This window comes from Chionomys nivalis, chromosome 7 (genome assembly GCF_950005125.1).
Source record: "Chionomys nivalis chromosome 7, mChiNiv1.1, whole genome shotgun sequence".
Lineage (NCBI taxonomy): Eukaryota > Metazoa > Chordata > Mammalia > Rodentia > Cricetidae > Chionomys > Chionomys nivalis.
Window position 1 is genome coordinate 77,463,210 of NC_080092.1, and position 13,281 is coordinate 77,476,490.

At 53.9% G+C, this 13,281-nt stretch overlaps 1 protein-coding gene across 5 annotated transcripts in view; it reads left to right on the forward strand.

Annotated features, from left to right (window-relative positions):
• Positions 1-13,281, forward strand: part of Arhgap23 (Rho GTPase activating protein 23) — a 94,315-nt gene that overhangs the window by 51,046 nt on the left and 29,988 nt on the right. For all 5 annotated transcript variants that reach the window (XM_057774183.1, XM_057774182.1, XM_057774181.1 and 2 more), the window contains 9 exons: positions 661-816; positions 1,029-1,140; positions 1,261-1,318; positions 2,140-2,283; positions 8,123-8,440; positions 9,533-9,594; positions 9,772-9,902; positions 11,094-11,215; positions 11,557-11,712. In XM_057774183.1, the coding sequence (XP_057630166.1) occupies positions 661-816; positions 1,029-1,140; positions 1,261-1,318; positions 2,140-2,283; positions 8,123-8,440; positions 9,533-9,594; positions 9,772-9,902; positions 11,094-11,215; positions 11,557-11,712 (1,259 nt within the window). The remainder of the gene's footprint in view (positions 1-660; positions 817-1,028; positions 1,141-1,260; positions 1,319-2,139; positions 2,284-8,122; positions 8,441-9,532; positions 9,595-9,771; positions 9,903-11,093; positions 11,216-11,556; positions 11,713-13,281) is intronic.

Consider the following 13,281-nt stretch of genomic DNA (forward strand, 5'->3'; position numbering starts at 1 on the left):
TGTGGTCCTTTCCCGTCCAGGGCCAAGCTTGGATTTCACCCGAAGAACAGAGGAGGCTGTGGTGGCTGTCTGTAGAATGGGAGAGGGAGAAGGCAGCGAGGCTAGGGTGATCCCCAGCTCTCTGGGCTTGGGAGTGCAGAAAGAATAAGAAAAGGGTTAGGGCTGTGAGGGTGCAGGCTGGGCTGGGCTGGGGGCTTTAGAGAAAGCCTGGAGTGTAAGATGGTGATGTTGGGCCTAAGACCTGGGACTGAGTTTGGAGCTGAGCAGGCCTGGGAATTGAGGAAGAAGTTCAAATAGGATGGTGTGAAGCCATCAGCAGCCTGCAGTGGGGATACAACCCTGTTTCAGTACATTCCGGCCGAGCCACTGTTAGGTGCTCCCGTCTATGGGGATGACACAGTGCTTGTCCCCAGCCACCAGTCTGCTAGAGTGCTGTCTGTGTTATAGGGACCCGCTCCAAAGGGGGTGGCTCAGCCCCTGCTAAGAGGAGGTACTTCCCTGCCACATTCTGGTGGGTTGGCCCCGTGGGGAGTGGGCATGTTGCCAGAAATGCCCTAGTCAAGAGGAGCTGAAGGGTTTGCAGCTTGTTTGCCAAAGCCTGATGAGACTGGGGTATTGAAGCAGCCTGTGTCCTTCACACCTTCCTCCCTCTGCTGGCAGATGAGCCCACCAGCCCCAGCATTGACCTCCAAGCCAAGCATGTCCCTGCCTCTGCGGTGGTCTCCAGTGCTATGAACTCAGCCCCTGTCCTGGGCACCAGCCCATCCTCACCAACCTTCACCTTTGCCCTCAGCCGTCATTACTCCCAGGACTGCAGTGAGTATCTCTACCCTGTACCAGCCCCTCCCCTGCTGCCTGGTCCCTGTGTGTCTTCCTGGCCAATGTTGGTTTGCTTCCAGGTGGTTTTTGCTTCTTCTGGGACCCCATGGGAGATCCCACTCCTGACCCCAACCAGAAGGGAGGGCTCCTAGAATAGCTCCCAACCTACTTCTAGCTAATCCTGAGGCCTTGTATGGGCACCTTTTCAGGCAGCATCAAGGCAGGCCGCCGCTCCTCCTACCTTCTGGCCATCACCACAGAGCGTTCCAAGTCCTGTGATGACGGACTCAACACCTTCCGGGATGAGGGCCGAGTGCTCCGGTGAGGCCCTGCCTGTCTGGGGTGGGATAGTTTCTGTTCTCTTAGGTTGGGCCATGGGTTCGGGTGGGTGATGAGAATGAGGGCCACCCACAGCCCTCATCTTGGGTCTTTGCTTCCCAGGCGCCTTCCCAACCGGGTCCCCAGCCTACGGATGCTGCGGAGCTTTTTCACCGATGGGGTAAGCCAGCAAAATGTGTGTGCATTTGAGCCAGTGCTCTTAACCATGGAGCCGTCTCTCCAGCCCTTGGTCTTCTTAGGACAGGGTCTTGGTAGACCTTGAAGACAGGGTTTGAGTCCAGACTGGCCTCCAGCTTGTGGCCTTCCTGCCTCAGCCTCCTGAGTGCTAGGAACCCTGTGCCACAGTTGTGCTTCTGTAGGGCCCCCTGAGACTTGCTCTGAACCACACCCCCACAGCTGCTGCTTCCTGTCCGTCTCTCTGTGCACTTTCCTTGCGTGCATCATGCACATGTCTTTTAGCACCTTAAAGACAACGGCCATGGCCGCCTGGCTCCTCTTTATCACTTCCTCAGCTTACTGAACTCTCCCTGGATGTGCCAGCTCTGAGGCTGGATTCCTGTTGACACATCACTTCCTGTTTAACTCCTGGTGGGCTTGACTACCTGTCCCATCACTGTGGTCTTTGTTGATGTCCCACTTCCCCTGTTTACTTAACTCCTTATTGCCACAATGGCTTCCCCTGTTTCCTCAATTCCTTCAAGGCTGTAAAACTGAGGGAAGGCCCGGGTTGGCTTTTCCAGCGTGGGGAGGCAAGCATTCTCCTGGCAGATCAGACCCTTTCCTCCTTCCTGCCTTCTTCATGAGGTCTCATGACCTCAACACAAATGGTCCAGAGAGGACAAGCAAGGCCCATGAGGTCACACAGTACATCAGAGTACAGCACAGACAAACGCCAGGCCTGTGTGGCCTGTGTAGTCCATGGGGTTCCTGAGATGCCGGTACTATGGGAGCCCTAAATTGCCTTCTGTTTTCTCCCTACAGTCTCTAGATAGCTGGGGCACCTCTGAAGATGTTGATGCCCCCTCTAAGCGACACTCAACCTCTGACCTCTCAGATGCGACCTTCAGTGACATCAGGAGAGAAGGCTGGTTGTATTATAAGCAGATCCTCACCAAGAAGGGGAAGGTATGGTGGTCTGGGAAGGAGGGCCAGGCGGATGGAAGGTGGCTCTCACAGGACTTTCCAGGTTCTCTTATACCTGCCCTGTATTCTCTAGAGTCAGAAACAAACAAACAAACAAACAAAAAACCCACCTTAGTCTGTAGCCTGAGGACTCAAGGTTATATGGCTGCCAGGATGAACTTGGAGAGAGGGGAATTACCAAACCTCTGAGAAGGAGGGTAACAGAGGCACTCCTGACTGTGGAAGCAAGCTATGTTGGAATCCTGACCAAACCATTTTTCAATGACCCTGAATGGCCATCAAGGCTTATGGTAAAGGAGCAAGGCCAGGGTGATGCTGAGGCCCAAGAAGGAAACAGAGTCCATTTTTTCAGGGCCCTTTGAGGTCTTCAGGGTATAGACTTAGCTTAAGGGCAACTGAAACCCTTAGCAGTGTTAGAGCTTTCAGATGCTCATGTATCTTCCTGAGGTGAGTTAGTGAGGGATGCTTGGAGTAAGAAGACCATTTAGAAGCCACCACAGGATCCAGGTGAGAGTCAAGGGCCTGTGGGATTCGGGGAGGAGGTGGGCAGGGGGATCCGAAAAGAAGGTGGGGCCCTGATCTGCCAGGCCTGAACTTAAGTCCCAGGCTAGGGGCCCTGAGCTGGGGAGCGGGAGGAAAAGGAGGCAGGATGGTTCTTGATGGCATGGCCTGTTTCTCTGCGGGCTCTCTCCCTTGTGCTTGTGACTCTGTCTGTAAGGCGAGCTGACTAATGCCTTTCCTAACTGCCTGCTAGGCATTGAAAGACATGATCTGAACAAAGGGTGTACTGTACTGGGCAAGGTGAGATGGGTCTGCAATCCAAGCTGTTTGGGAGGCTGAGACAGGAGGATAGAGGGTTCATGACCTTTTAGGCTACAGAGTGAGTTCAGTACCAGCCTGGGCAACTTACTAAAATTCTGTCTCAAAATAAAATGTGCCTAGGCTGTGGTGGTGCACATGTTTAATCCCAGCACGTGGGAGGCAAAGGCAGGTGGATTTCTGAGTTTGAGGCCAGTCTGGTCTACAGATTAAGTTTAAGAACATTGAAGGCTACACAGAGAAACCCTGCCTCTAAAAACAAAAAATTAAATAAGTAAATAAATTTTGAAACAAGTGCTGGGAATATAGATTATTGGTAGAATGTTTGCGTAGCAGGCATTAGGGCCTGGTTTTAAGCCTTAGTCACAACACACACACACACACACACACACACACACACACACACACACACACACAGTGTTTCTTATGGGCTGTGCTTACAGAACTCTTTCCTGGCCTATGGAAGGGCCTGGGCTCCATTCCTATCATTGCAGATAGAGTCAGGGGAAAGTGGGGCTGGAGTTATCAGAGCTTGACACTTGGGGTTGTTCTTCTGCCTCACTGCCATTACAGGCATCCTACGATATTTAGGGGGGATGACTCCAGAAGCCCCCGTGGGTACCAGACATCCATGGAGGCTCAAGTCCCTTATATAAAGCAAATTAGTATCTGCATGCAGCTGACGCCATCCTCCCGCACTGTAAGTCATCTCTAGATGGCTTATGCTGCCTCATACTATATAATGCCGTGTAAATAGCTGTTACAGTGGGCTGTTTATGAAATGCGGAGGGGAAAAGTCCGTACCCCTTAGTACAAATGCACGGTTTTTCTCTGAGTTTTTAATCCATGGAACCTATAGGAGGGACACCTCTAGGGCGGTACCTGGAAAGCACAAGCTTTGAAGTAGCCAGACTTTGAATTCCTACACACTGCTGCTGTGGATGACTTTAGGAGTCACCTTAACTTCCCCGAGCTGTAAGATGAGTCAAGAGGGCAGAAGTGGAGGCCGGGGAGCACTGGAGTTCACAGACACAAGGTCTCTGGCTCCTGAGGGTCTGTTGAGCTTCTAGGGACTTAGGTGCGGGAAACAGCTTGCCTCTTCCTGCCCTCTTGGGGTTGATGACCACAGAGAAAGTGCTAATTGCTCCTCAGTGACAGGTGCACCCACTGTCAGCACAGGGAATTTAGAGGCTTAGCAGGGTGGGGTTCAGCATGTCTGGGAGGCTGTGACCTGAAGCTGTGGGAGTCTGTAGTAGAGAGGGAGTGGGTGGAAGAAGAGTATCCTGGGGGAAACTCCCTCACTAAGGGCTGAAGGGAAGCTCAGAGGAGAGTGCCTGGAGCCAGGCTGCCTGAAGAGCCCAGAGCACATGGTAGAAGGTGGAGTGGGGGCTTGATACCTTGGAACTTCCCTGTCCCGTGATGTGTGACACAGGAGACTAGACTGTTGTTTATGTGACCACGGTCCTGGGACTGGACCAAGGGCTGTCTGTCAGAGATTTTAGAGAGAAGGTTGGCCGATGGCCTCTGGGGCCGAGGACGATAGAAAATAGGTTGAGGTCCCTGACTTCCTGACTTGGCTGGTGGGAGGCACACTTGACTTGGCTGGCGGGAGGCATACCCGCTTCAGTTTGTGGCCACTTGAGGACCAGACTTGGGAAGAGGAAGCCCTGTGACCCTCCACACTCTGGCTGAGGTCCTGTGAATGGAAGCATGTAGGTATGGCATACAGGGAGGCCCAGCTGAAGGTCAACTCAGTCCACCAGGTGGCCTGAGTGCCTAATGCCTTAGGTACAGGGAGGCGAAGACCAGGCAGTCCTTTGTTTTTTCGAAAGGTTTCTCTGTGGCCCTGGCTGTCCTGGAACTTGCTCTGTAGACCAGGCTGGCCTAGAACTCAGCTCCATCTGCCTCTGCCTCTCCAGTGCTGGCATTAAAGACCAGCCCCACCACTGCATCTTGACAGAAAGTGAGGTCTGGGAGGTGAGACTGGCTAGGAAACAAAAAAGAGCTCAGAAGGTGGGGGTCACTCCAGAAGGGGTGAACTAGGAGGGGCGGGGGGCTGGGTGGGCTGTGCACGCAGAGCACGGTGTGGAAATATCCTCTGGGCCTGTGGTAGAGAAGTGTCTTACTGACATTTTTCCCAGGGAGCTTGGCCCCAGCTTCAGTGTTTTCTGAGCAGGGAAGACACTGGCTTTTTGGCTCACGATTAGTTGTGAAGTGTAGGGGCTTCCTCCCACTCTCTTGCTGGCCAGAACCCAGTGTTATTTGTTTACCTGGTGCCATGCCTAGGGACTAAAGGGTTCTGGAGTCAGCTGCAGACCCTGGGTCTGTCTGGGGTCCTGTTTTGTTACCACATGTCATCTACGCCTCCCTCTCCCACACTCTGCCTGCTTTAGTGACTGCCAGTGGCCAGGCAGAGGATGGGCACTTGCTTGTGCTATTCCTTATGCCAGGGTCAAAGTTGAGGGACATGGCCATGGACACTTGCCGCTTCACTCTCAGTGTTTGTTAGCAGTGACATTAATACCAGGAAGAGACTTGACTTATTCAGGCTTATCCAGCTGGTTTGGTTTCAAAGGGGCCCTTGGGGCCACCTCATGCTAATAACATGGTCATTCTCTTGGAACAGGAGTCTAATTTATTACATTGGTATTAGGGTTGCTCCAGTTGGCACTCTCTTGGCCCAGCAGCTCTGTGATGGTACACTAGGCCCATGCATTGGGATCTACCCTAAGGGAAGCTGGGCATGGCTGCTTCAGGCCTGCTCTCTAGAGGGCCCGGGAGCCCCCACCATCAGGACACAGGGCATACTCAATATTAGCTAATGAACATTTGGCTTCCACCCCGCCCTGGGGTTGGAGCACCTGTGCCAGCAGCTTGCCATGCACCCAAGAAACTCACAGCCGGAACCTGAGATTACGGGGCTATCTGCAGGACATCACGTAGTCAGAGGCATCTATCAGGCCGCTGATGCTGGTGACTTGGAAGGGTCAGGTGAAGGAGGAAGCCACATAAAGTGAGAGACGCTGAACACTTGGGAGTCCGAGGAATGAAGATTAGGAATTCAAGTACATCTGGGTATGGCGGCCCACGCCTTTAGTCCAGCACTTGGGAGGCAGAGGCAGGCCGATCCCTTAGATTGAGGCCAGCCTGGTCTATGGAGCAAGTTCGGGACAACCAGAGCAGAGTTCTCGGACAGCCAGGGCTAAGGGCTGGGGAATCTGGCTCAGTGTGAAAGGCTTAACCCGACATGTACAGTTTCTAACACAGCAGAGAAGACAAAACGGGGTGAGACGACTAGCTGGCCCAGCAGGTGAGGGCGCTTCCTGCCGAGCCTGCGCTTCATCCCTGGGACCCGCATGGTGGAGGGAGGACTCTCGGTCGCGCAAGTTGTCCTTTGACCTTTGCTGGCATGCCACGGCACACCCCAATTTCCCCACCCATATAAAATAAATAAGAAACGGGCCGGGGGAGAGAAGATAGGCTGCAGGAGAAGACGAGCTAGTGCACAGGCCCTGAGAGCAGAAGCCTGTGGCCAGGCGCTGGGAGGCAAAGGCCCGGTGGCTTGACAGACCGAGGAAGCAGGGAGATGATTTTGAGAGGTCACAATGGGACCTCAGGACATTCTGTTTGGTTCAAGGGGCTACCCGAAGGAGAGGCAAGCTCACTGTAGAAATGATGGTAGGGCAGCCTCCTGGAAGGCCAAGGCCGGGGGGCTAGGAAGGTTGCTGCTGTTGTCCAGGTGAGAGGAGTCACTGAGGCGGGCAAGTGGTACCAGGTGGGGACAGATGACACTCCGAAAGCAGGAGAGTTGATTTCTGATGAGCTGGTTGTCAAGGGCAACTCCCAGGTTTCAGGCAACTGGGTGGATGGACTGAGCTGAGAAAGGTGACACGCGGGTGGAAAACAGGTTTGAGGGCAAAGCCACTTGCAGTGCTTGCACTACAGTGCGTGAGGAGCATGGGGCCTACCCATGTGACATGCAAATTGGGGAGGGGGTTGTTGCTGAGCCGGCTATAAGCCATTCAAGCTTGGACTGGTGCCTACTGCAGGCCGACACTGTACAGTTGGGAGTTGCCATCAGCAGTTGATTGTTTAAAGCCACAGGTGTGCCTGGTGTCCCTGCAGGAGGTGTGCAGGGTGAGGGGAGCTCAGGACAAAGCTCTGAGGTCATTGTGCCAGGCAGGTTTCCTTCTTGCTCTCTGTGGTCTGTTGAGCCAGGACTGATGCTTCGCTGTGGGGTGCTGTCTGGATAGGCAGATGGTGAGTGCCGTCCTGTGGGTGCTGTCTGGATAGGTGTATAGTCAGTACTGTCCTGTGGGTGCTGTCTGGATAGGCGTATGGTCAGTACCGTCCTGTGGGGTGCTGTCTGGATAGGCGTATGGTCAGTACCGTCCTGTGGGTGCTGTCTGGATAGGTGTATGGTCAGTACTGTCCTGTGGGGTGCTGTCTGGATAGGCGTATGGTCAGTACCGTCCTGTGGGGTGCTGTCTGGATAGGCGTATGGTCAGTACCGTCCTGTGGGTGCTGTCTGGATAGGTGTATGGTCAGTACTGTCCTGTGGGGTGCTGTCTGGATAGGCGTATGGTCAGTACCGTCCTGTGGGGTGCTGTCTGGATAGGCGTATAGTCAGTACTGTCCTGTGGGTGCTGTCTGGATAGGCGGATGATTAATGCCATCCTGTGGGTGCTGTCTGGATAAGTGTATGGTCAGTGCCATCCTGTGGGTGCTGTCTGGATAGGTGTATGGTCAGTACCATCCTGTGGGTGCTGTCTGGATAGGCACATGGTCAATGCCGTCCTTAGCTACTACCTGTTAAGCACACCACTCCCTTCCATCATGTCTCCCTGGGTAAGAAAGAACTACAGGTGTGGTGGTGGGGTGGGGTGGGCTAGGTTCTGTCTCCTCTGTGATCCATGGTCTACTGCTGCTCAGCCTTGGGCAGACCCGTGGCAGGCCTTGCTCTCATCATTGCCCTGTCTCTCCCACCCATGTCTCCCTGCAGAAAGCGGGCGGCGGCCTGCGCCAGTGGAAGCGTGTCTATGCTGTGCTGCGGGCACGCTCGCTCTCGTTGAGCAAGGAGCGGAGGGAGCCCGGGCCGGCGGCTGCGGGGGCTGCGGCGGCCGGCGCAGGTGAGGACGAGGCAGCGCCCGTCTGCATCGGCTCCTGCCTGGTGGACATCTCCTACAGCGAGACCAAGAGGAGGCACGTGTTCCGGCTGACCACCGCTGACTTCTGTGAATATCTCTTTCAGGCTGAGGATCGGGATGACATGCTGGGCTGGATCAGAGCGATCCGGGAGAACAGCAGGGCCGAGGGCGAGGTGAGGCCCTGGGCGTATGCCCATCGGGCCACCAGGGCAAGGCAGGGGCAGGGCAGGGCAGGTCTCCTCTCAGCTGCTATGACCTGGGGTGGCCACTCTGAGCCTCACTCCCTCTTCTAAAAAACAGAGCTATTAAAAGTCCACCTTGGCACGGCCTACCTGGGTTTGGGTGTGAGGACGGACACACACAGTGGCAGCAGGGCAGCTGGCATCCTCAGGGTCCAGGGACCAGCAGACACAATAACAGTTGCAGTCACACAGTAATTACTGTTATTGTGGGGACTGCCTTGGGCAAGCTCTGGCTCAGAGAGGTCAGCTCCAGGCCAGCCGTAGCCTCTGGACGGACAGTGGACAATCTCCCATGGACCGTGTTGTAGAATGAGCTGTCGTGTCCAGATATACTAAGTCTGGGGACAGTCACACTGACCTTACCCAGAGGCTTAGGCTTAGCCTTTGGCAGCAGGCGGGCAGGGGTTAAGCTAAGTTATTTGGTGGGGATTTGGAGACAGCTTAAAAAAAAAAAAAAAAAAAAGAAATGGCATCTCTTGGGAGTCACTGATGGTTCCTGCTGGTCTGATCTGCCCAGAAGTCATTTGTCATACCTGTGCAGAGGAAGACACAGTCCTGGGCTTGGGGGGTTGCATCCACCAAGAGTGGTGTGCCTAGGCTCCGCCCAGGTGGTACCCGGCCAGCTCTCTTTCTAAGGACAAGCCCTTTCACTGTTGGGGTCCTCCCTACTTGAGGATCCTGGGTCCCCTGTTCTGGAGACCTGGCCAAATTTCTCCTTAGTTACTGTAGTAGCCACCCGTCTTGGTTGTGCCCTGCATACCTGGCGGACCTGAGAGGAACACTACACGGGGCTGCTTTGTCTACCCCGCTGTGCTTATTGCTGAGGTGACTGAGGCTCAGAGATGTTAGGTGGCTTACCCAAAGTCACACAGCTGCCCAGGATGTCCAGCCCTGGCCTTTGTCCATCCAGGGTCTATAATGTCCACCTGGTGGGGTGAGGCAAGGCTGAGGCAGGGGCCAGGGAGGAGCCCCGGTGGAGGTGGCTCTGGGCACTGATGTGGCTTCTCTCCTCCCTCGTTGCAGGACCCCGGCTGTGCCAATCAAGCTCTGATCAGCAAGAAGCTTAATGATTATCGAAAAGTGAGGTGAGGCCTGTTCTCTGGGGGCCGTCCGTGGGGAGGGAATCCTACAGGCTCCCAGAGCTCTAGTCCTCAGACAGGCCTGGGGGAATTGTCTCTAGTGGGAGGGGGTGGAGGCCAGTGAGAATGGCATGCTGGGTCACCCCAAATGAAGACACCCCCCCTTCATTTTTCTCTCTGCAGCCATAGCTCTGGGCCCAAAGCCGATTCCTCCCCTAAAGGCTCTCGGGGCCTGGGAGGCCTCAAGTCTGAATTCCTCAAGCAGACTGCAGTCCGCGGCCTCAGGACTCAGGACCAGCCTGCAGGAAGCAAGGGTAGGAGGGCAGGGTGCATTGTGTGTGTTTGTGCAGGCAGTGTGTGCCCTACAGACGAGGGTCTGTAGCCTCAGGGTTTCAGACACTGGATCCCAGTTGCCTTCCACAGCATCCTTGTTGGATGGGCCTCTGGTGTCTGTTTGTGTCCTTTGGGAATGAGAGGGTCATTCTGCAGGTAGCGTCCATCTTTATACTCTGGGCTACTGGGAAGCATTTCCTGGGCTGGAGAGATGGCTCAGTGGGTAAGAGCACTTCCTGCTCCTCCAGAGGGCCTGAGTTGGGTTCCCAGAATTCATAACTACCTGTAGCTCCAGTTTCGGGAGAGTCAACATTTCTGACATCTATGGGCACCTGCACTCGTACACTTGTACATATTCACACACCCACAAACTCACACACCCACACATCCACACTTACACACATAATTTCCTTCCTTTCCTCTTTTCTTTCTTTCTTTCTTTCTTTCTTTCTTTCTTTCTTTCTTTCTTTCTTTCAAAGATTTTATTTATTCATTATGTACACAGTGTTCAGCCTCCATGTCTGCCTGCAGGCCAGAAGAGGGCACAAGATCTCACCACAGATGGTTGTGAGCCACCATGTGGTCACCGGGAACTGAACTCAGGACCTCAGGAAGAGCAGTCCATGCTCCCAACCTCTGAGCCATCTCTCCAGCCTCTCTCTCTCTCTCTCTCTCTCTCTCTCTCTCTCTCTCTCTCTCTCTCTCTCTCTCTTTCTTTCTTTCTTTCCCAGCCATGGTGATGTGTTTTTGTGATTTTTTTTTCTTCTAGTTTTTTGAGACAGGGCTTCTCTGTGTAACAGTCTTAGCTGTCCTGGGACTCACTTTGTGGCTGAGATTGACCTTAATCTCATAGAATTTTTTAAATTTTAAAAGCTTTTTTTTTTTTTTTTTTTTTTTTTAAAGAAAGCATTTCTTTTGATCATGCCAAAATATACAACACACTGCCACTTCATGGGTGGGTCCTTAAGGCCACCAACAACCTTTTCAAAGCCATCATCTTCCTGGGGACTAAGAACCTTATCTTTTAAACCATCTCTCGCTGGATGTAATTTTCAACCTCTAGTTCTTTGATAAAGTCCCCGAGTCCTAGTGTGTGTATGTGGCTTTGAATGTGAGCGACCCTCTGGACTCCTCCAGCTGATTCGAGTTCTCTTTGCTACTGTTCATCCCAGAAGACAGTGCTGCAGCTCCCAGAACCCCCTGGGGTATCAACATTATCAAGAAGAACAAGAAGGCTGCCCCAAGGGCATTTGGGATCCGGTTGGAGGAGTGCCAGCCTGCCACTGAGAACCAGGTGGGTCCCTGCAGTGCTAGCAGTAGGCAGTACATGGAAGGCAGTGCCAGGGACCCAGAGCTGTCGGAGTATGGCACCAGCCATTCCTCCTACATACAACCTGATGGCCATCTCAAAGAGGAGATCCCCAAGTCCTGCAGAGGGCCCACCTGAACTGAGACCCACCCTGGCTTGTACCTTCTCAGTCAGTGATGAAATGGTCACACTAGTTCTGACCCTTAGAAGGGAGGCAGGAAGGGCTTCGTCTCCTTCTGTGTCCTTACAGCAGCCCTGGCCTCTGCGCTGTCCCCACATCAGCTCCTCCAATAGCCCTAACTCCTCTGCCCTGTCTGTGCCCACAGCGTGTCCCCCTGATCGTGGCTGCCTGTTGTCGTATTGTGGAGGCACGGGGGTTAGAATCCACTGGCATTTACCGGGTACCTGGCAACAACGCAGTGGTGTCTAGCCTGCAGGAGCAGCTCAACCGTGGGCCTAGTGACATCAACCTGCAGGACGAGGTGGGTGTGGCAGGTGTGGCACGGCTGTTAGCAGAGGTCCGGGGACTGTCATGTTGCACTCACCGCACGCTACTATATGCTCGTCCTTGGGCCAGAGTGTCCAGATGGCAGGAGAAAACCTGCCTGGTCAGTCAGCCTTAGTGGCATCTCCCCAAGGATGGCCCAAAAAGGAATGAAGCCCTGGGCTGATGGGTACTGAGACAGAGGCAGGTATTTTTGTTTGTTTGTTTGTTTTTCTCCAGTCTTCTCTGTAACCCAGGTTGATCTTTCTGCCTCTGGCTTCCAAGTGTTAAGACTATAGATTTGTGCCACCGGCAGGGCAGCTGTCCTCCTGGCTGGATGACAGTTTTACATGAACACTTAGGATGGCTGAGTTCACTCAGTTAAAGTCAGGTACGGGCAGAGGGAGACTGAACACTTGCTGAGAATTAAACTTCCAAGAATGCCGACCAGTGCACATTTTAGGTCCCGCAATCAAATGTCTCCCCCTCACTCCTCATCCTGCCTCCCACCTCAACAGTCCTCTAGCACCAGGCTAGGCAAAAAATGGGGTGCTGGCTGGAGTCCATAGGCCACTGAGGCCCGCAGAGCCCTCGCCTGGGGGAAGGGATGTGTCATGCTCTCAGGGTGGCCAGCCACCAAGGCCGTAGCCTGGAAAGGGAGGCTGAAGCTGGGAGCAGCCTCTAGAGGTGGTGATGTCACACCAAAGAGCTTGTAGCATGGCTGGCAGTTCCCAAGTGATTGCTGAGTCCGAGGGTTTCCAGAGGAGCTTTGAGGAGCCACACGCAGGCCAAGACCCGCTTCCTTTGCTAGGACAGGGGTCACCCTACTTTGTTCTGAATCTTATCTTGAGTTTTTTCACATCTATTGATTTATTTGTTGAGGGGCCCACATGCGCGGTGTGTGCCATGGCACACGCACAGAGGGCAGAGGGCAGCTCTGGGAGTTGGGTTCCTCCGTCCACCATGTGGGGCCTGGGGATTGGGCTCAGGTCATCAGGCTTGGCAGCCAGTATCTTATCCTGTTGAGCCATCTCTCACGAGCCCACCCTGGATTTCTATGTAAGAATTTATTTGACCAAAGAAGCGTTGGGTAGAAGCCATAAATCTGCCAAGTAAAGCATCCATAGACCCGGTGGCCCAGAGTATTTGTGTCTTTGTGATGGGAAGAGAAGACAAATAGATATCCAGGACAAAGAAGAGTGGTCTGCCATCAAGGGAGAAACTGCTGAGGCTGGAGCAGGGGCAGAGTCCTGAATGTGTAGGACAGCCAGGGGGTAGCCCTAGTAGGGAGTGACAACGTTGTTCAAAACTCATGGAGGGGTTTGAGGGTTGGACAGAATGTGGATACATCTTCTTTGGGGGTGGGAACACTAAGGCCCAGGACATGTGATGGGTTCCTGGACCCTTTGACCTGGAGCCAGTGGGCAGCGGGGAGCTTTTGGTGCCTTACCCCGGGGAAGCACAGCCGAGAGTATGAGATGCCGAGGCTTAGTGGCAGCTGTGAGTGGAGGGGGAGGGAAGAGAACCCTGAAGTGTTGGGGTCCATGAAGGTCAGGAAGTGGGCCCT